This window comes from Gambusia affinis, linkage group LG10, assembly GCF_019740435.1.
Source record: "Gambusia affinis linkage group LG10, SWU_Gaff_1.0, whole genome shotgun sequence".
Classification (NCBI taxonomy): Eukaryota; Metazoa; Chordata; class Actinopteri; order Cyprinodontiformes; family Poeciliidae; genus Gambusia; species Gambusia affinis.
Genome location: NC_057877.1, coordinates 14668095 through 14689390, shown reverse-complemented (window position 1 = coordinate 14689390; position 21296 = coordinate 14668095). Strand labels below are relative to the sequence as shown.

At 37.2% G+C, this 21296-nt stretch overlaps 1 protein-coding gene across 4 annotated transcripts; it reads left to right on the top strand.

The window, feature by feature from the left end:
• The first annotated feature begins 446 nt into the window (after window positions 1-446).
• Window positions 447-21246, top strand: zfr2 (zinc finger RNA binding protein 2). Of its 4 annotated transcripts, none has more exons than XM_044129370.1 (19): window positions 447-599; window positions 4515-4746; window positions 4987-5104; window positions 5347-5580; window positions 6131-6456; window positions 6627-6815; window positions 6965-7205; window positions 7444-7616; window positions 8627-8746; window positions 9250-9395; window positions 9741-9876; window positions 10900-11102; window positions 11836-12004; window positions 13418-13592; window positions 17411-17499; window positions 17993-18088; window positions 18255-18366; window positions 18499-18596; window positions 19733-21246. In XM_044129370.1, the coding sequence occupies exons 1-19, from the start codon at window positions 547-549 to the stop codon at window positions 19895-19897; spliced, it is 3075 nt and encodes a 1024-aa protein (XP_043985305.1). In that variant the 5' UTR covers window positions 447-546; the 3' UTR covers window positions 19898-21246. The 4 variants fall into 4 exon arrangements, with proteins under 4 accessions (XP_043985305.1, XP_043985303.1, XP_043985304.1 ...); XM_044129368.1 differs by having other exon boundaries at window positions 4515-4761; XM_044129369.1 differs by having other exon boundaries at window positions 448-599; window positions 4984-5104.
• Window positions 21247-21296: the final 50 nt, after the last annotated feature.

The window sequence follows — 21296 nt, the reverse complement described above, 5'->3', positions numbered from 1 at the left end:
TTATTATTATTATTATTATTATTATTATTATTATTATTATTATTATTATTAAGCATTTTCTATGAAAGAATGCAGAACATAAATGCTAAAAAAAATCTAAAATAATGAACATGCAATTGATTTTTATTTTTAGCTCATTCGTATTCTAAGAATGCTACTTGCTTGAATAAATTTAAATAAATAAATAAATAAATAAATAAACCCCCAAAATGTACCGCATTTATTCCGTTCATATTTACCAACTGGGGCAAGTGCACTTCAAAGTACTTCCGTCTTTGCTCAATTACCAGTAGAAGAGCACTTAAACGTCGAAAACAATCTTTTAAAACCACTTGCTAATTATTTTTCTTTAAATTATCCGTATTTGTTTCTCTGTAATGTGTTAACCGTGTATATGTCAGAGATGTATCTATTTTTAGGTCCTTTTTGAACGTCATTCTTGCAGGAGCCGAGTGGGTGGGAAACTATCTTGATGTTGAGTTCCTTCGCTTCGCTGCTGTTTGTCCCAGTCTGTGGTACTGTACTGTACCGGGGAGCTCGGCTAAAATGGCTGCAAGCAACTATTTCGGGTTCACACATGGTGCCAGTCCGCAGTACAGGTATTTCACACCACATACGTCGTTGTCATTGTTCGAGTTAAGTCAAGGTTACCTGTTTCTGGAGGATAATCGGAGAAGACAGGGTCGTCAGAGGGCTATTCGACCCTCTGGTTCGGTAACGGTTAGCTAGCGTTAGCTAACCGAATTGGCAGGCCAGCGTTTAACCGACTTGCAGCTTGACATTAGATGAACCCCACATTGCGGACATCCTCTGTGGAGAAGGAGCTTTAGACAGTCCGGCTGTTTTGTTTTATGCCGAAATGTGACATAACAGGGACAGACAGGCATAGCAGGCTTTGTGCGACTCGACAATGGAGTTGGTCGCGGCGGCAGGTAAGATTTTTGTCCGGTGTTTGGGATTATGGAGGCTCACACTGACCCAGTAAAGCCGAGCTCTCTCAGCAGTCAAAGTTTTTAGCATGAACAGAATCAATTGGATTCTTGTGGGGAGGCAGAAAACCAGCTAATTGGTGAAAAACCACCCAGGTCTGACTTTTGTAAACTCGAGTCATTAATAAATATCCTGTAAACCTGACAGGTATTGTTGTAAATTGAATTATAATCATTCTGCGGTCAATGTGGTGCGAAGGTTTCCTGTTCTGACCTGGATTCCAGCCAACAAATTTTGGCAAACAGGAATAGCTTTATAGCTCTGTCTGTGCATCATTAAAGTTTGCACTACCCCATGATTAACTTAACACAAGACATTTCTTTACATACATTTGCGTAAAAAAGTATGTTAAACTCTTATCACATACCAGTAAAACATAAAAAAACAAAACAGAAAAAACACCTTTGCCTGATTTATTTGTCTATAAATTTTAATTTACAGGGGGTGGAAAAAGTAGTCTAGATCTATAATGCATAGTACTATTTTAGAATGTAGGTTTTGTTTTATTTTTTTTATACCGTTTCATTTAAAAGAAAATCCAAACATGGAAAAAAGCTGTAAAACAAAAAGTAAGATTGTATTTTCCTTAACATTTTAAAGTACTGTCAAATGTTATTTGATTTGTACCGTTTTCTCAATAATGATACATAATCCTGGCATATTTACATTTAAAATATTTTTTGATTCAACAAAGATGTATCAAACATTTCAATAAAAACTGGTACTTTGAAAATATGTATGTCCTCAATAATTAGAGGGAAGATCTTTACAGTAATCAAACCTTATAATTGCTGACCAGCTTTTTGCTTGTTTGTACTGGTATTTTGTTTATGAAGCTTACCTGGTTAAGCTCCAAGTCTTTAAAGACTCTGACTGTGCTGCTCTGAAGCAGTAATATTACTTTCAATCAGAGATAACACGTTGGTAAAATTAAATTACTTTAAGCCAAAAACCTTTTATGGGTATGAATCATTTTAGGTGTAACTATGAACATGTCACAGTTATAGTCTTGTTGTCTGGACTAGTTCAATGAGTGTATTCTAGTTCAAGCAATTGGAATATTGTTGTGGAACATTCTGATGATATGGTTGCGTTTAACACACATTTCCCTCATTCCTCTTTCTGTTTTCCATTGTCTTTATGTCCCCATCACTCTCAGTTAGCTTTAGTGTCTGTATTATTAAAATGTATCTTGGCAAACTATTTGGATGCCAGTTGCAGAGCAATTGAAGTATGAAAATCAACCACATATTGCATCCAGGCAGTCGTTTTGCAGTTGCAATATCGCAAGCCTTTATATGGCAGTGGCTATTGTGATACAGTTTTGCATAGATTCATATTATGGTAAAGCAAAAATAAATCTATAATTTTATCAATATTTATGCTGATACTTAATTACAAATATGAGAATAAAAATGTAAGCGTTTATCATAGTTGTTTTGGATGCAAGTTTTTCAATGCATAAATATTGCTCTAAGAATAAAGTTACAGAAAACACCGCACTATACCTGCTAAACACTACACAGTAATAACAATGTTCAATCATATTTTCAAACTTTAATTAGTTTTTTTATATGTGAACCAACAGTGGAAGAATAACAACTACTATTTCGATGATTTACGTTTCGATTTAGGTAATGTGTTTATAATTTACAGTAGGGCAGTGAAATGAAAATGTTTCATGAAGGAACAGAGAATTTCAATGACAGCCGTGAAGGTGCACTGTAAAATTTAATCAGTCAATACATGTGGCCTATCAGGCATTTCTTATAGTAGTCACCCTTATTTAAGAGTTTTTCCCAGAAGAGCTTGAAACTTATGTAAACTTGAACGTTATTACTTTATGTTTGTACTAAACATATTTGTCCTATTGCAAATGGGTTTAGTTCATCGGTATATTGTTAGTTGAGTAATTGTTTTTTTTTTTACTGTGTTGGTATCCATAACAATTACCACTTTAGGTAATTGTGTGTTTAGTTTTTGGGGTTTAAATAAATAAATGGCATTAGTTATTCATTTTTTATTAAAATTAGTTTTATCAGTCTTTATTGAAACACATGTTGTCTAAGAAATTATGCTGCTAATTTGGAACCACATGATGAAGTTGATCAAAATTGCTTAAAGCAGTAAAAATATTGTGCTTTTTTTTCTTTTTGTGTGTCAATATTGCCTAGTTCTAGTTTAGAGAGATAACAATTTATGATACAATATGTGTAATATAATATAATGTGATATTGCCCATCCCTGTTGACAAGGTCACATATTCAACCTTGCAGACATCTTCTAAATTTATAATTCCACTTTTAGACAGATATTTGTTTATTTGTAAGCAAGTAAACAAATGCTTCCTCAAGGGCACATGGGAAGCCTTTTTTAACTAGATATTTTAATAAAGTTAAAATTTAGAGTAACAAGGAGATTCTATGTAAGGTTATATTCTTGTGCAAAAATATACTTAAGAAAACCATTTTCAGAAAATGTAGGAAGTTATGTAGTTGAAATAACCATTTACGTTTACATGTCCACATAAAAAGTTACACTACCGGACCATGCTACAGTCTTTATATAAAATCAATACTACACATGTTATGTTTATAAAATGAAAGCACCCTGGTCCAAAACAAATTCCTGCATGTGTCTGGATGCACTGATAAAGTCTTACTTTAAAGTCGAGATTTACTGAGTTGAAGGATTTGCAGGAAAACTGGCTCTATCAAGGTAGCTGCAAGATGATTTATGGCTTGAGGCTCGTCTTTGTGAAAGAATTACAGAACTGTTTTGGGAAAGAGGCTTGAGTCATCAGCTGAAGCCAAAAGGGCCTGCAGGAAAGCTGGACACAAAAAAGTTATTAACATTGAAATGAAAGAAAGCAAAAATGAGATCTATAGATAAGTTATCAGTTTGGATTAGATAAGAACATTATTGATAAACTTTAATATGTTTAATGTGCTGTTGGTCTTTTGATTGACTGAAGAAACAAGGACATTTGACGAGATTTCATTGAAACAGGTAAATGATCAAGGTAGACAGTTGGATTCACCTGGACATTGAGATTTTTGATTTTCTCATCCAGCAAAAAAAAGAAAAGGGTCCTGATTACGAAGTTTTTTTTTTTTTTTAACAAATAGTAATGTATTATGTCAAAGGGGTATTTCTTATTGTGTCTTATTGCAAACTTATGATGAAAATGAAAGACATTGGCCTTAAAAATATCTACAAAGTTGGAATCTGTTAATTGTTTTTCATGTGTCAAAAAACTAATGGAGATGATTGGAAGTTCATAAAATGATCCCTTCCAATGTAGGGATAAACCTTTGAAGTAAGTTTAGTTGTATTTGTGACCCATTTTGAACCAGCATCAGCGATTATGTACCGGTACATGATCTACGGTACAAAATATTTAGAAGCAGCATGTCATATGATCTTATTTTGTGAAAAAAGCTTAACTTTTAGCCAATTACTAAATATCGTGCTGGTGTTAAAGTTGACCCAGTTCTTTGCTTTTTTTTTCTCCCTTTGTTTAGTACCCAGCCTCCCACGGCTTACTCCCACCCCTCTACAGCCAGCTATAGTGTCCAGCAGGCTCCAGCAGTGGCCCATGCAGTGACTGCCTCCTACTCCCCAGCTCCGGTCCAGGCAGCCAGGCCAGTGGCCTCTTCCCCTTACCCCGCCTACCAGAGCCACCAGGCACCTCCAGAATACACCTACAGGCAGCCCGATCCTCCACAGCCCACCACCACCCCACAGACGTACCAGGTATACTCAGACATGGTCAGTTTCCCTTTGCTTCTATTATCACTTTTGCTCCTTTCTTTTGAATTACATGTTACAATTTTCTTTTATTTACTAGCTCTAGTTCTTTTGTCGCACATAATGTAATTTAAAGCTTTCTAGCATAATTTGCTGTAACTTTCTTCCTGAATGTTTTGTGTTTCATTAAAAATTGAGAAAAATTGTATGCGTTTTATGATGTTCCTTAAATTATTTTAACAGCAGCAGGAAAACTACAGCTACGTGCGTCCTGCTGCAGTTACGACTTATGACAACAAACAGTATTACCAGACGAGTGTAGCGTCAGCTCAGAGGACGCCCACAGATAACTATTACCAGACTGGTAAGAAACATTTGTTTTTCTCATATTAGGTTTTATATATTTTAATGTTGATCAGATGTTTTTAATTTTGTCAGATTATTTCATAAGAATGAAATAATCAGATTTTTATTATTATAAAAATTAATTATTCATTTATTTCTCTCAATAACTCACAGATCAGCAACTCTTTGAAACTGGGCTTCCTGCATGACCCAACCCTTCTTTCACACTGGCTCTTTCTTCATCTTGTTGCTTTGTTTCAGTCTCTGTAGGAGTGAAGAGCGCCTACAGCCCAGCTCCCTCCACTGCATACAGCCAGCCCCCTCTGCCCCAGAGACAGGTGACTGCCCTCAAACCTCTGGTCCCCGCCAGTGCTGTGTCAACCAGCTACAACATCTACCCAGTGTCCACTAGCGTCCAACAGCCTCCAACACCCATTTCATCATACACACCAGGCTCCTCATACAGCTCCACCGTTTCCGCTTCCTCCTACTCAGGTGAGAGAAAACAGATGAAACTTTCTTTTTGTCAATTTTTGCACTGAAGATTCAGATCTTTTTTTATTTACCAAAAAGCGGTATTTATTTAATAATGCATTGTAATGAGCGAACTATTACAATGTTACAATCTGTTCAATAATTTTATAATGCACTCAAAAAAAGATCAAAAGAGCTACACCTATTGTTGAAATACAGCCAGTTCAGAAGGAAGAGTGAATTCATCTGTTATTTAATACAGCTGCAGTGAAAACTGATGCTGAATCTGCACTGACTGCCCAATAGTCCTTCTTAAGAATAAGAAGAATATCCTTATAGTTGATATTCTTCAAAGCCCACTCAAATACAAACTCATCAGAAGTTAAAAGAGGAAGCTAATTTTCCTACTACATGTTTGTTGTAGATATCTTAAAGCTGTCTGCGGCTGAAATTACAGGACATCTTGTTTTGTTTTCCTTTTTGTAACAGCTAATTGTTTATGATGACCCACATTCTGCTTGCTTTCATTTCATCATAAGTCCTCAGTGTCTTCTTTATCATCTCCCCTTAGGCATCAGCTACCCCAGTTACGATTCTATTGGCTACACATCTGCATCCACCCCCTCCTATTACCAGCCAGCTCAGCAAACTCTGTCCCAACCCCAGCCTCCACCGCAGCAGCCGCAACAACCCCAGCCCTCCATTCAGCCACCACCAAAACAGTTGACAAGTTCCTCATGGAGTACCTCAGGGAGCAACATGGTGACGACTCCGACCGTCAACTCCTACAAAAAGCCGGCCTTCCTCCAGAACAAGCTGCAACGGCCCAAAGGGCCCCCTAAGCAGTCTCAGCTTCATTACTGTGACATTTGCAAGATCAGCTGTGCAGGCCCTCAGGTAAGCAGAGATGAAATATGTAAAAATCAGTTTTGTAGTGAAATGTTTGAGATTTTAACTGTTTTATAGCGCTTCAGATTGCTGCTTATCAAAGCTAGAACACAAATATGACAGCTTTTTATCTGATTAGAATGATGCTTTTTTTCCCTCTCTTTTTCCCCCACTTTTAGACGTACCGGGAACACAACGAGGGTCAGAAACATAAAAAAAAGGAAGCAGCCCTGAAGGCAGGGGGGCAGACTGGGACCACTAATGGACCCAGAGGAGTCCAGACCCAGTTACTTTGTGAACTGTGCGATGTATCGTGTACTGGGGTTGACGCTTATGCCGCTCATATCCGGGGAGCCAAACACCAGAAGGTTTGTTAAGTCTATCTGTAACCTTCTAACAAGTTATATCTCTGAGGGTCCTGGAAGCTGCCATGTGTCCTCTTGTGGTTTGTGTCATTTTAGGTCTTTCAAATTGACATTTTCAAACATTCCTCTGTTTCTTTGTCATTCATGCAAAGGTGGTAAAACTTCACACCAAGCTTGGCAAACCTATTCCCTCCACTGAACCAGTGTTGGTGAATTCTGCCCCAGTTACAACAAACTCCACAAGTGGGAAACCTGCAGCATCAACCTCCGTGTCTGCCTCGGTTTCGACCGTTTCAACCCCGGTTGTAACACCCAAACAGTTGGCTGTGACCACCACGGCCAAAACAGCCCCACCAATCAAGAAACCAGCTCCCACCAAAATAACTCTCACTTGTAAGTTTGATTTAAATCAATGATAATATAAAACTGTTTGTCTCAACATTACACACTGTTGCATAGTTCTGCTTTTCTCTACATCATTTTCGCAGGTTTTTAAAATTGTTTGCTGTAGTGTTGCAGAAACACAAGATTTTGTGAATAATGAGCCCACCCACATTGTTATTATTAATATAACATGTAGTAATACAGTGTCTTTTATTGAGCTCTGTAAAATATTGGCTTTTCTTCACAGCCAACAAGCCGGCCAGCTCTCCTGCAGCAGCACCTGTGATGACTGTGGTGACTAAGGAGGAGCCAGTTCAGCTGTCAGTCCATAAGATGGAGCCACAGACTGAAGATGAGCGATCTGACCAGGCTGGAAGCCAGGGAGACATTCAGCCTGTGGGACATGACTATGTGGAGGAGGTAAGAGGAAAATATTAATGATCACATTACACTATCCTATGTTTGACTCCTGGTGGTTTTGACAACCATTGCTGATGCATCATTGTGAAGTAATAATTAAGTAAAATGTTTGATCTAATTGAGCTTACATACTAAATTAAGCTGCTCTCAACATTATTGGAATCCCTTGTAAATATGTCTTCAGAAAATTTTAATTGGTTTGAACAATTGGTACTAACAGCAAAACTGTTGAGATTTTTTTTTTACTTTCTATGCCATCAGTATGTGTTTGGTGCCAGTACATTCTTGTTTGTCCCAGTTCTAGTCATTTAAAACTTTTTAGTTATGTTCTGTCTGTGTATCTAGACAATATCAGATGAGCTGTAATTTCCCAGTTAATAAGATTAGTGCATGTCTTCCTTATATGTACATGCTCCTCCATTTTGAGGAGTAGCTAAAAGAAAGGGGCCTGTATGTTATGTCATATTTGTACCCCAGAATAATAGAAAAGTATAAAGTATAAAATGGTTAAGTAACATCTGCTGTAAATAAATTGATTGGGATATTAATATTCACAGGATCTAAGCTTCATCAAAAACAATCGTTTCCCAACATAAGATTGATTTGCTTTATTTCTTGGTATCATTAAGTTATTGCAATAGAATCTAAAATTATTTTAAAAATGTTTGCAGAATCAGTTATTTATGTATTTTTAGCCCCTTGTGGGTATCGACATCATCACAAGTGGAAAAGACAACCATAAACATATGTAGCTTCAACATTCTTTCAGAATGATGTAAGGGACTGATGATAAATACTCAACTATGATAAATACGTCAGGCTGTTGTTGTTCTACTAAGTGTTTGTTTTGTTTTCAGACTAAAATTTGGTGTAGTTCATTATGTGCTGCTGTTATTTTTCTTTTAAATCATTAACACCTCTTAAGACCAAATAGTTTTTGAAATATGCTTTAAACTAAATAATTACAATATGATTTTTTTATGTTGTTCACTGGAGTCTTGTGCTTTCAGGTACGCAACGAGGACGGGAAGGTGATTCGATTTCACTGTAAACTATGTGAGTGCAGCTTCAATGACCCCAATGCTAAAGACATGCATCTAAAGGGACGAAGGCACAGGCTGCAATACAAAGTAAGATCTTGTAATGTGGTTAAGCTGTTTCCTGCTTGAATGACCCTTTCAGATACATCTGTACTACAATGCTATAACTGAAAGTATACTTTTTTTTTATATATGAAAAACGGTGTACAGATAGTTTAACTGAGTTGAAAGAAAGAAATTTAAGAAATACTTTTAACTTATGTTACACAAATTTCCTCAAAGAGTTGTAGATGATTGGTGGCTGCCCACAAAATGCCTGGATGTTTGCATGATCTGGTTTAGTCTTGTGTTTTCTGTGATCAAGTCATAATTTAAATCTCATGAGCTGCTTGTGTTTCTACTTCCTCTTAAGTTGCCCACCTTACTTTCAGAAAGAATCATAATGCCTTATGATTCTTTCTGAATGATAAATGTAACATAAACATTATCAACCTAGTATAACAATTATGCTCTGTAAATTTAAATATGAGATTTGGCAATAGAAAAACCTGTGTCTGTCTTCATTTGCTCTACCAACTTCTGTTTTTCTGCAGAAAAAAGTGAACCCAGAGCTGCCTGTGGAGATCAAGCCGAGCAATCGGGCCAGAAAGCTTCAAGAGAGCAAACTGAAGAAGCAGAAACAGAAGGCTGTGCTGAAGAGACAGAGAGAGGATGAGCAGCGCTGGCACATGGAGATGAGGTCAGGCTTGACTCTTTGTCACAGGCCTAAACTTCTTCCCATTTTGACGTCAGGTTTGAAAGATGTTATTGTTGCTACAGAAGTGACTAAAAAAGCCAGAATGAGTAACTTGCATCCACGCTGGTAACGGCAGTAAAAGGGAAGTGGGTGAAGTTGACCACTTGACACTAAGACTCACATGAATAGACTGCGTGTGATGCCTCTCACGCACATGGTTTTCCTTGTTTATCAAAAGATTTTTTTACTGGTTTTCTAGAGGGTAGTTCAGAACAAAATATTTTACAACAGAATATTTTTTTAAAGTTGACTTTATTTACATGGGTAAATTGTCCCTCTTTCATACAGACGGTATGAAGAGGACATGTACTGGAGAAGGATGGAGGAGGAGCAAATGTACTGGGGGGAGCAGAGGCGCAGAATGCCTCCTCCACCTCCTCCTCCTCTAATGAGTCGCCCTGGCATGCCAGTGCCCCCTCTACTGGTGAGCATCTTGTTCTTCATTTGGTGTGTATGGTGTAAAGAAATGCAAAGAAAAATTGAACACTTATCTCATTTAATGAGATTAGACTTTAGTAATCAATTTTATCACTCTTCATAGCATTGTCATCATTGAAGCAAAAGATTAAAGATTTTAATGATCTACTTTGACATGCTGACCCTGAGGATAATGCTGCCTTATCGGTTTTAGACCTGTCCACCATCAGTGCCTCCACCATATCTTGAACTGTGTGCAGACACTGCTCTTAAATTGTACATCTCTTGTTCTGTGAGCTTTCTATGTCAGCCTTGAACACTATTATTCTGCAGCAATTCAATATGGCGTCCCTCAGGGTTCTATGCTGGGCCCTGCTTATGTTCCATCTTTTTTATTTTTTTATTTTGTCTTTGATAAGCAGGATATTACTTTTCATTCTCTTGTGGATGAAATTCAAATCTGCCTCGTTCTGTAAATAAAAAAAGTTGCTTCTCCACATTGTCCTAAAAAAACTAAAAAAATATCATAAATAGAAATAAATTCTAAGCCAAAATGAAAACAAAACTGAAAATATTACTATGAATAAAACATGGAGTTAATGCTGTTCTTTGGTCTGCTAAACTCAAACTTTTACCCATTGTTGGAAATGTATGTAAAATAGCTCTGTTGCGTAATAAAACATGCAAAATGCATCAACTTGCCCGTTGACTTGAAAGAGAAAGCATGAGCATAATATATCTCAATGTAGCTTTCTGGCATGTAGCACCGTTATGCTCCAGTCAGCCCACTGAGATTCACCGTTTAATTTACGGCTTCTAAATTAAAATAAGAGAACAGTTAGTTTGCTTGGTGCTGCTCTTAAAAAATGTATTTATGCACATTTTAATAATACTTATGTGCCATGTTTATTTCACTCTAATGCTATTTGATTTCACTGTATGTACAGCACTGTGGGACAGCAAGGAGTTGATTGTTAATGGGCGATTTAAAGAATATTCGCATTGACCATGAGTGTGTCTCTGCTTTAAGAATTGTGTCCGGCGCCCTGACTCTGCTGATGATCGTCACATCATGGCCAAGCATTCGACTATTTACCCGGTGGAAGAGGAGCTTCAAGCTGTTCAGAGGATCGTCTCTCATTCCGAAAGAGCTCTGAAACTGGTGTCAGACTCTCTGCTCGACAAGGAGGAACCAGCAATCCCCTCTACTGTTACTGGGGGAGAGGTTACGAGGCAAGTTATCGCAGTGTTTTGAGTAAAATGACAATGTCTAAAGTGACTGTAGGTTTTCTAACATAGACGTTCTTATACTTAGATATCACAACCCTGGAATGTGCTGCATCGGATGTCAAAATGTTAAAATTAAACCTAGAAAATATGAAAAATAATTGAATGAATCACACAACTTTGATTTTAGATTTTAACCTTTTTGACAAATAGAGTGATATTGTTTGTGACAGTATCATTATCATTTCAGAGAAAAATATGGAAAACCCATAAAAGCTTTTTATTTTTCAAAATCAAGTCCTATTTGTCCTATAAGTCCTATTTGCTTTTAGAGACAACATGTTTTACATCAAGATGTTACAAAATGTTAGTCCACTTTCAGTAGAGCAGAAGTAACAGTACTGTGTGTGGCTGGCTATTGCTTATTGTGTATCGTTAGTAGCAGTGAACTGAGAGTGGAGAGGTCACAGTATCTAGATACACTTTCTGTAACATGTTGGGCTGCACAGTTTCAGCAATACCTGTGGTTAAAGAAGGTAACCCAAGTCATGATTGTTATAACTGAAGAGTTCACATTCCCATTCATAAAATAAAGTCAGTACGTCATATTTAAAAGTCCAATGAGCTGACGATATTTAATTTGCTTCTTTAATTTTAGTCCCCTGTTTTGAGTCTGTGGACATTTGGAAATATATTTCAAGTTGAGCCTTGAACCTTTATGTGCTGTTTTTCTTGTCAGTGCCGAGAACCTGGCCCGGCTGTTAAAAGGTGTGATGAGAGTGGGGATCCTAGCCAAAGGCTTGCTGCTTCGTGGGGACAGGAATGTGGAGCTCATACTGCTAACAGCTAAGAAACCCACTGTGTCATTACTGAAGAGCATTGCCAAGCAGCTGCCAAAGGAACTATCGGTAAACGCTCAATTGATCATTTGAAAGATGGGTTTTATATTCCAAATATGTATTTTCTGTGTTTTTTGGGTGAGGTACTTCCTCTTTTATATGATCTTGAGAGATTCAAAAAGGTACAATAAGGATATTATTCAAAGGCAGTTTCAAAATTGTGTCATTAGTTCATTGCTTAAAGAGGAAGCAACATCATTTCTTGTCATTTACAGACCTGGCTGAAAGAGAGGTAGTTGTGAAACAGGTCACATGAGAACCACAGGCTTCCTCTCCTGATGTTTGTACCACGGGAGAGGAAAAGCATCTCTAAAATTTGACTTTTCGTAAGGTATATATTACCTTACGAAAAGTATTAAAGTTAATTTTTCAAGTTGACTCAGACATAAATAAGAACAGTTTATCCTCACAAAAGGTACACGCCTATGAAATATTACTTAAAAGTTCAATCAGTCAAAACTTTACCTCAATACAGTGGACAGTAGTATTTACAGTGCTTCGTTTTTCTTTATTTCATGTTTTTTTATATTATATTTATAACTGTAACGGCATAATTTAGAGCAGAGCACATTCATTTTATAATGGCCTAGTCAAAGTTCAGACCAGAATCCAATTAAGAAGTTGTGTCAAAGCTTGAATATTGGTCACAGAGGACCTCCTTCCAATCTGGTGTTTTGCAAAGAAAACCAGTTATGAATTTTAATCTGTTGATGTGCAAAGCTGCTAGAGACGCGAGAGAAGATTGGCTTTTGTTGGTGAATTGTAATAACAAAACATAAAAACAATCAAGGAAAGTCTTGGTTGGCTCCTGGCTTTAATTCTGTTTCCACATTTTAATTGGTATCCGCTAGAATAGTCTTGTACCGCAAAACCTTAAAGTGACACTCGGCCTGTTTTCAGTTCATTGCTTTTAGTCTAGACTCTCTTCATGTGACATCATCTGGGTTCTCGAGCTTTGGGAGAAATACTTCCACATCTGTTTTGTTATATTTAACCCAAGTGTGTTTTTTTTTTTGTGTGCGGCTACGAGACAACTTTATAGAACATTATCATGTGATGCTTACTATTTTCCCTCCTGCTGTGGCAGTATGAATGTTTTATTGAAGGAGCTTTCCACTGATCTTTAGATTTACTGCCTGGTTATGACACCTGAATCCTACAGAGTGAGATGAGACTTATGGTATTATCCTCCCAGTTTATTTTCTAAATTTTACATCTTTAAATAAATTTTTCATGACCTATCAGAGAAATCACTCACAGTGACCCTTATGTTTCTTAATGAGGAGACTCAATCCCAATGGCCTTTAACAGAGGCTACAAACACAGCGGTATTGCCTCATAACCTAACCAAACAAGGCTATTTTTACCCCTACACCCTTCCTCCTCTGTAGTGAGTAATCCAAGTGTCCTTTTAACCGGCAGACATTTTCTGAAGATCAGTATGAGGTGCAGGCTCATCCCGACGAGGCGAACATCGTGATATGTTCAAGCCAGGAGCCCAAAATGCAGGTGACCATTTCTCTCACCTCGCCGCTGATGAGGGAGGACACTGCTACTGAGAAGGACAAGCAGGCAGAAGGAAAAGCGGCCGAGAAAGGTTAGAGAAGCCAAAGCTTTCAGTACCAAGCAACCAAATGTGTAGTACACATCTATAATACACCTAATATACCCATATTTTCCCTCTTACTTCACCGTCTAGGGACTTAAATGTAATCCACAGAATTAAGTAATGTTGGGATTTTTACAAAGCCCAAATTTAAGATTTCTTTTAACCTTTAACAATTTAATCACCTTTTTATTTGTCCCACTTTTTTATCTGCCCATTTTCTTGCAGCTACACTAGTCAACCATTTATTTTCTAATGGGAATCAAAAGCCGGGCTCTCCGACCTTTCTGTGCCAACAGGGTGTGTCTTTATTTTATGAATGCATGCTCATGCAGAATTTCCAGAACCTTATCTTAGACGACAGTCATTGTTCTGATAATGCCCAGGGATGAACATCTTTCCAGTAGACTTTTTGTTTATAAACACCACCATTCATATGTAGAAGATTTACATTGAAGTAAATGGTAAGTCTGTCATTCCTGCATCATCTTGAGGCATTATCTATGTTAAGCTACTGGAGTGTTCTTTACGTGCACCACAATGATCTGATTTCAATAATTGAAAGCGACTCTGTTGTTCTGACAGTTTCCCTTTAGGCTTACGTCTTTTTGAAGAGGCAGATGGGAGGACACCAAAACAAACACTGAAAAGACTTGTTGCGTTCATGTTGGTTCAGTCTGCTTTCCTACCACAACTGCTTGTTAGCGAAGTGTATATATTTCAAAATACTGCTCTACAACCTAAAGCATGCCATACGATTGACGCTTAACAATCTGAAACAGAAAGGACAGCAAATGTTTCTCTACAACAATTTGTGGTTGTATTTAACCACAACAATTTACCATTTACTTCAATTGAATACAACAACTTGTTGTATTCAACAACAAATTGAAATTGAATAAATGTCCTAACTATTTATTTAAAAAATAAATGTTTAGGACATTTATTTGTAACTTCTGTTTTGAGACATGGACATATAATGAGAGCAAGCGAACACTGTCGCTCTGTCTAAAATCAGCTGCTTCATATACAGCGGAGCCCCGATATTCATGGAGTTCAGAAACTACAAATAGCTAAAATCTATGAATACTTAAGAGCCCCTCTATAACTTGCTTTTTTCATATTTCAAACACTAAATATACCTTATTATATTTAGTGTCAATTTGCCAATACTGAAGTTCAAATAGATGGTGGTCCACTGTGTTCATAAGAAGGATTGTAGGATAATTACAGAGTTATGAAAAAAGTCACAAATTAATTTTACCTCAGTCAGACTTTCTTAAAAATCATGTACATTAAATGTGCTAATTACACAAAATATAGTTTTGTGTTGTGTTCTTTATATATTGAGAGTCTGAAAAAACTGATTAGCTATTTAATCAGCTGCCCACTGACTGACCCAGTGCAGCTGACTGGGTGCACTGGCCTGCAGTCTGCTGCTTGACATACCTGCCACTAGCCTCTTAGAAATCCAGCTATAATTGGAAAAAAGTGTCAGCATAGCGCCAGTTGTAAGTGGCTCTCTTTTAGTTTCCACTCCATGACATTCAAAATGGAAAACTCTGCCTTGTAAACAAACAAAAATAATATGTTAGAAACCAATAAAGAGCTGAAAAAATAAGGAATGTGTGGGCAGAGAGACACTCTGCTCTTGCAGTCTTAAAGTTCTGCTCTTTGGGAAGTTCTGAGGAAGTTCTGCTCTCTGTGGAATTTGATCCCAGCTCTTATTAAAGGAACTTAAATAAACAATAACATTATGCTTGTTCCCATTAACAGTGAAGAGAAAAGGACCAGAATCATTGTGATGCAATCACTGCTTTTCCTGCTTTAGTAACTGTAATTATTTCAGTATATTGATTTGTATTATTATTAATTTTTTTATATATATTTTATTTTTTGAAGTAATTTTTGAAAACATGGTGCAGATGTTTTCAGTCGGTCTTGTATTTTATTTGGGTTTGTTGATCAGGGTTTTCATTCTGTATCAGCAAATCCCTAGCAGGCCAAAGTCATGTGAAGACGACACTGATGCACATACCACTGAGAAGAAACGTTGGTAAATCAAGTTGACCCATTTTTAGGGCTTTTTTTTTCTTAAAAGAATAATAAAATCTTCATGTTCACTGACATCAGAGCGTCTGAACCGCTCCTGAATTAAACCTTTGAAAATTATAATGAATGTTGGATGTTTGATTCTTAGTGGTATGATAGTGTAGGCTTCAAAACAGATGTTTGTTTTTTGTTTTCCCATGTAAGACAACTAATGTCTATAGTTCTCTTCAATGTGGGAATGTGGAAACCCCATGGCTGACTAGTGCAGACATCACAAACCACTTTTACTTTTGCAAATAAAAGCTACACATCTAGATGAGCAGCTGCATTGACAGTCTACACTGTTGAACCATGTTTTTGTCTAATAGGTTTTGGATTATTTCTGTAGTATTTGCTTATGTTATCATTACACCTATTATAAATTTCATCAGTCTTATTTTTATCTGGTTGCTTTTGATGTGTTGGAATACATTTGCAGAAGGGTGCAAGATGGTCTCTACAGGTTTGAGATTTGTTCTCTAGAGAGAGTCACATTTGTTGTTTCAAAGCAGATTTTTGTTCTATGGTTTGCAGGCTTGTTGGGAAGAGAAACAAAAACAAGAAGTCTACAACACACGGAATGGAAAAATTACATAAATGAGAATAAACTCTGTTTCAACAGCTTGGAGACACTTTACATAAATGGTCGTGTTTCTATTTGAGGAGCAAATAGATGCCAGTTTAAATTTTGGAGAATAATGACTCAATTTTTATTTTTCTGGGTAAAAACCACAAAAATAGAATATCTTGATCTAAGATTACCAGAGAAAGCAGAAGGAAATGCACTGATCAGCCACAAAGCGAACTCCTGTCATTGTTTATGTTCCTTCCAGCCTTTAAAACAAAACTCTGGGGATTCCCTGGAGTCCTGCACCAGGAAAGCAGCTGATCCTTTGATTCGTTTTTGGGTGGGGAAAATACAGAGCAGGACCAGTAACAGTTTGGTCTTTATAGTTTTATTGATGCAGTTGCACGCTATGCTGTGATAGAGAGAAAGGTGGCTGAGTGCTACGTGAATGTCAAGACCAAAGCTTTTTTAGTAGAACTTTGTCTTTACTTTTAAATAATTCTGGTTGCTCTTAGTAACTGTATTTGTCTCAAAAGTTGTGGCTGATCAGTGCTCATGTTGGAAAATAGAAACGGTCTTTTATGGCTCATTTTCATTTCCTTTTTATTTGTCAGAGACAGTTTTATTTACCATCATTGAATGTCACAAATAATATCATTACCACTGTTTGCTTTGGTTTTCAAGCTGGTGGACATCAGCAGAAACTTTTGAGGGAAATGTATTTTGTTTCATAAGTTGCGTCTATTTTTGACAGACCAACCAGAACTGTACTTGTGTAAAAGGTGGAGATTGGACTCAAACATGACCTCTTTTCTCTAAACGTGGGATTTCTTGTTTTTGTTTTCATTCCTGAATACTCATTTGTATTTTTTTCTTACTACTTGTCTCATTTAGAAACTGTCTTCCAGACTGGTTTTGTTTCTCCTTTTATTGGTGCCTGTTTTGTATCCTCTTGAATGCTGACTAAAACAGATTACCTGACTGCTGAATCTAATGTTTCTTTCATTATTATTATTATTATTATTATTATACTTGCACGAACTAAGAGAAATTCCTATTCTCGACCAAACGTAGCAACAACTTGAGCTACATACTGCTGTCATGTGAAGTTTGCAAGATGTCGAGTAAAACTGCTTTTTATTTTCAACAGATATGTCAGAGAAGGATCCTCCTGACGTTTTAAACGTGAAGAAATGTTTGGATAACCTGGCTTCCCTCCGACATGCCAAATGGTTTCAGGTAAAGTCTAGAGGGGAAATCCTTTTGTTCATGTTACAAATGTTCTCTTTTATTCTTAGATGTACTGTAAGAAATGTTTCCATGATACAGATAAATGTTACAGTGCAGTAGTTATATGGAAGATGAAGGATATATCTAAACAGTAGAATATATGTCATAATATTAGATTGTTTAAATATAGGATAAAATTGTTTTCTATGTAAGATCGAATGCAGAATGTTTTATTCTCAAGGCTATGTAACCAAATGGCTGATTCTTATGTTGAAAACATCGTTTTGTATTCTTGTGTACGACTACATGTGTGTACATTTGAATATGCATTCTTGATTTTTAAAAAATTATTATTATTCAGTATGTTAAAAGTAAATAAAATTTCTGTAACATTCTGTGTGCTTACATTGTAATGTTGACGCAACAGAAGTCCATATTCTCAGAAATAAATGCTCCCTTTTGACGAGGCTTTTTCTTCTTTTTCTCTTCTTCTTCTCTAAAGGCTCGTGCAAATGGATTGCAGTCCTGTGTGATTGTCATTCGGGTGCTGAGAGATTTATGTCAGCGTGTTCCTACCTGGGGGAAGCTGCCCAGCTGGGTAAGTGCTGTTCAGTTCTCTGGGAGTTATAAATTAAAAATGAATATCATCACTGCAGGAATAATAGCTGTGGAGGTTTCAACCAAACATGAAAAGGTTCAGATTTGGTGGTTTTAGAAAGACTGTGCAAGCATAAGTTAGAGTTTGTTCACCTTTCCCCTGTCAGGCAATGGAGCTGCTGGTGGAGAAGGTGATCAGCAGCGCTTCAGGCCCGCTCAGCCCCGGGGAGGCCTTGCGGCGGGTCCTGGAGTGCATCTCCACAGGCATCCTGCTTCCAGGTCACAAATTAGCACAACCATAACAAATAACTTTATCATGGGAACTGTTTTTGCTCCACAGTGATGCAGCAAACACAACTGAACTTGACTGCACAGTGGTTCTGTTCGTTACCGTTCTCTCTTGTCGTACAGACGGCCCTGGCCTGATGGATCCCTGTGAGAAGGAGCCAACAGATGTGTTGGAGAGCATGAAGCTTCAAGCCCGGGAGGATATAACTGCCAGCACACAGGTACTTACCTGCAGCTTTTACAGCGCCCTGCCAAAGCATTTATGTCACATCAATTTTTCATGCTTTTTGTCATTTTAAAAACGCCAAATTTCAGTGCAGTTCAATGGGATTTTATGCGACAGAATGACACAAATTAAGTAATTAATAATTGTGGAATGGAAGTGAACAATGTGTAGATTTTTTTACAAACAAAATTTGAAAAGTGTGATGTGTATTTTGTATTCAGCCTTTCTTTGAGTTAATTCTTTGCAACACAAAGGCTATTTCTCTAACAGCTTTTCACATCTACAGGTTGATTTATGTATTTTTTTGTCTCTACCTTTTTGAAAAAAAAGTTTTTAACACAGATTTCTTTAGTGGATTTAGGCCTGGATTGAGATTAATTCTAAGCCAACAATATAGATAACATTATTTAGTTATTGATCTACTGAAAGTCCTGTGCCCTGGTCTTAAGTCATTTGCAAACTTAACAGTTTTTTTTTTTCCATTTCACTGAAGAAAAGCCACCTCATGACAGTGTTACTACCACGTGTTACCATGAGCGTGCTGTGTTCGGTTAGATGTGAGATGTTCAGTATTAGTTTTCCATTACACAGGTTTTTACATGCAAGGAAAAAAGTTGAATTCGGTCTCATGTGACTAGAACTCCTTGTTCCACCGGTATCCTGTTTCCTACGTGGCTCATAGCGAACTGCAAACCAGACAGGAAAGGCTTCTGCCACTCTTCTACAATAAATATTTGTAGAGTACGTCACTAATAGTTGTTCTGTTGACAGATTCTCCAGCCTGAACTGTGGATCTCTGCTGCTCCTCTAGAGTTTCCATGGAGCTCTTGGCTGCTTCTTTGATTATTACCCTCCTGCCTTGCCTGTCAGTTTAAGTGGGCGGCAGGGCTGGGTTTAAAAACTAGCCACTTAGGAAAATGTATTTTGTTAATCCAAATTACTGTATGTGAATAAATAAATAGTCCTACAAATCAGCAGGTATGAACTGCTGATTTGTAGGATTCACACCCCAACGGGTGTGAATGCTTTTCAAAGCCACTGTTATTGAACTGAATGCTACAAAGTGTTAGATGCAGCCCATAAATCTCCACATTCTGACCTTTTGTGTTTTTGTTTTTTTTTTGGTCCCAGCATGCTTTGCGGCTTCTTGCTTTCCGTCAGATCCACAAGGTTTTGGGCATGGAGTCACTTCCAGCGTCTAAGGCCAACGCACGGAACCGCAAACGCCGACGGGATGTCAACGACACAGGGGAAGGAGAGGGAGAGGGCAAAAAAGACAAAAAGGAAGAAGCTTGACCTCTGCCCCTACAGCAGAGGTGTTTACTAGTTTAGAGACTGGTAGAATGTCACTTTTTTTTTTTTATCTCAAAAAAAACTTTAACCCACAGATGTACACGTATAAATATAACCTATGACTCTACATGTTACATGTCTACCGTTAAATCAAGAGGAATTATGTGTTTGGAGAAGGTTTTGGGCTGATGGTTGAAGACCAGATCTAATGCAGTTTATTTTGAAGCTGCAGTTATTTTAGTTTATTTAAAAATAATAATAATTATTATTATGTTAAAGATGTATCATTCCAATTCGGTTTTGTGTCACACTATTAAACCGGACCCTCTGTTTTTTTATCTTAAGCAATCACCACTTTTATTTTCTGTCTCCTTAAAGTCTCAAGTACACTAAGACACCTTCACCTCAAGTTTTATTTGTAGCGCTTACCTCCGCTGTTCTTCAGGCCAGCTCACTCTCACTCCTGATCTCACCGAGTTAACTTTGCTGCTTAAAAATACTTCATTATGAAATATAGGAAGCTTTGCAACGTTGGAGGAGTAAGAGCCACATAAAATACTGTGATGTTTTCCGGTGCCTACAGAAATAAAATAGTAAAAAAAGGGTGTATAAATATTCAGGTTACTTTTGCACCAGTTAAAGCTCCTCTGGTTTTATAAACATCTTTAGGAGACTTTAGGGTTGAGCTCAACCCCCTTTATGAAAGCTACAAAACAAATAAAGCTAATCTAAGTTATGAAACCTACATAGACAGGAACTAACCTCTGAGGTTTTGTCTTTAGGGGCTCACTTGAAAATATGCTTGTCTCTGCAAATGGAGATCTTTCCTTGCACAGTTTTATTCAGAGGAAACAAAGCACTTAAGAGATGACAATGTGTGCAGCCATAGTTCTATCTTTTTAGATGTTATGCCTAGAAATCCTGTTTTTCTTCCAAAGAAGGTTTAGGGGAGGGGAGGCTCTTTAGTCAGACAAATAAGACTGAAAATCTGCTGTACGGATCAAAAGGTTACAGTCCCTTGACTTTCTTCCTTGTGCCTGCGTCATGTGTATTACAAAAGACTGAGTAAGGGGAACATTTATAAGTTTTGCGTGGTTATTGTTGTCTCGGTAAATAGTAGAGGAAGGGATGGTTGCACAACATAAAAACCGATATGAGAGAGTACTTGACATGTTTTAGTTTGGTGTTTATTTACAAAGAGCCTCATATGAGTCCTGCTTATTTTATTTACAAAGGACGTCGCAGTCTGTTTTTGTATTGTTTCAACGGGAAGAGTGAACGTCGCTGTCCTATTATTTGAATGTATTTGTAGTGATGCGTAAAATTCAGAGGTAATAAAACACCCTTCAGACGTTCTGTCTCCTGTTTTTATTTCTGGACAGGGAAGATTAAATAAAGGAGG

Coding starts and splice junctions, on each gene's coding strand:
- zfr2 (XM_044129367.1), top strand. CDS start 547: ATGGCTGCAAGCAACTATTTCGGGTTCACACATGGTGCCAGTCCGCAG. Junction 8,747..9,249: donor GGCACAGGCTGCAATACAAA/GTAAGATCTTGT, acceptor GTTTTTCTGCAG/AAAAAAGTGAACCCAGAGCT. Junction 9,396..9,740: donor CGCTGGCACATGGAGATGAG/GTCAGGCTTGAC, acceptor TCTTTCATACAG/ACGGTATGAAGAGGACATGT.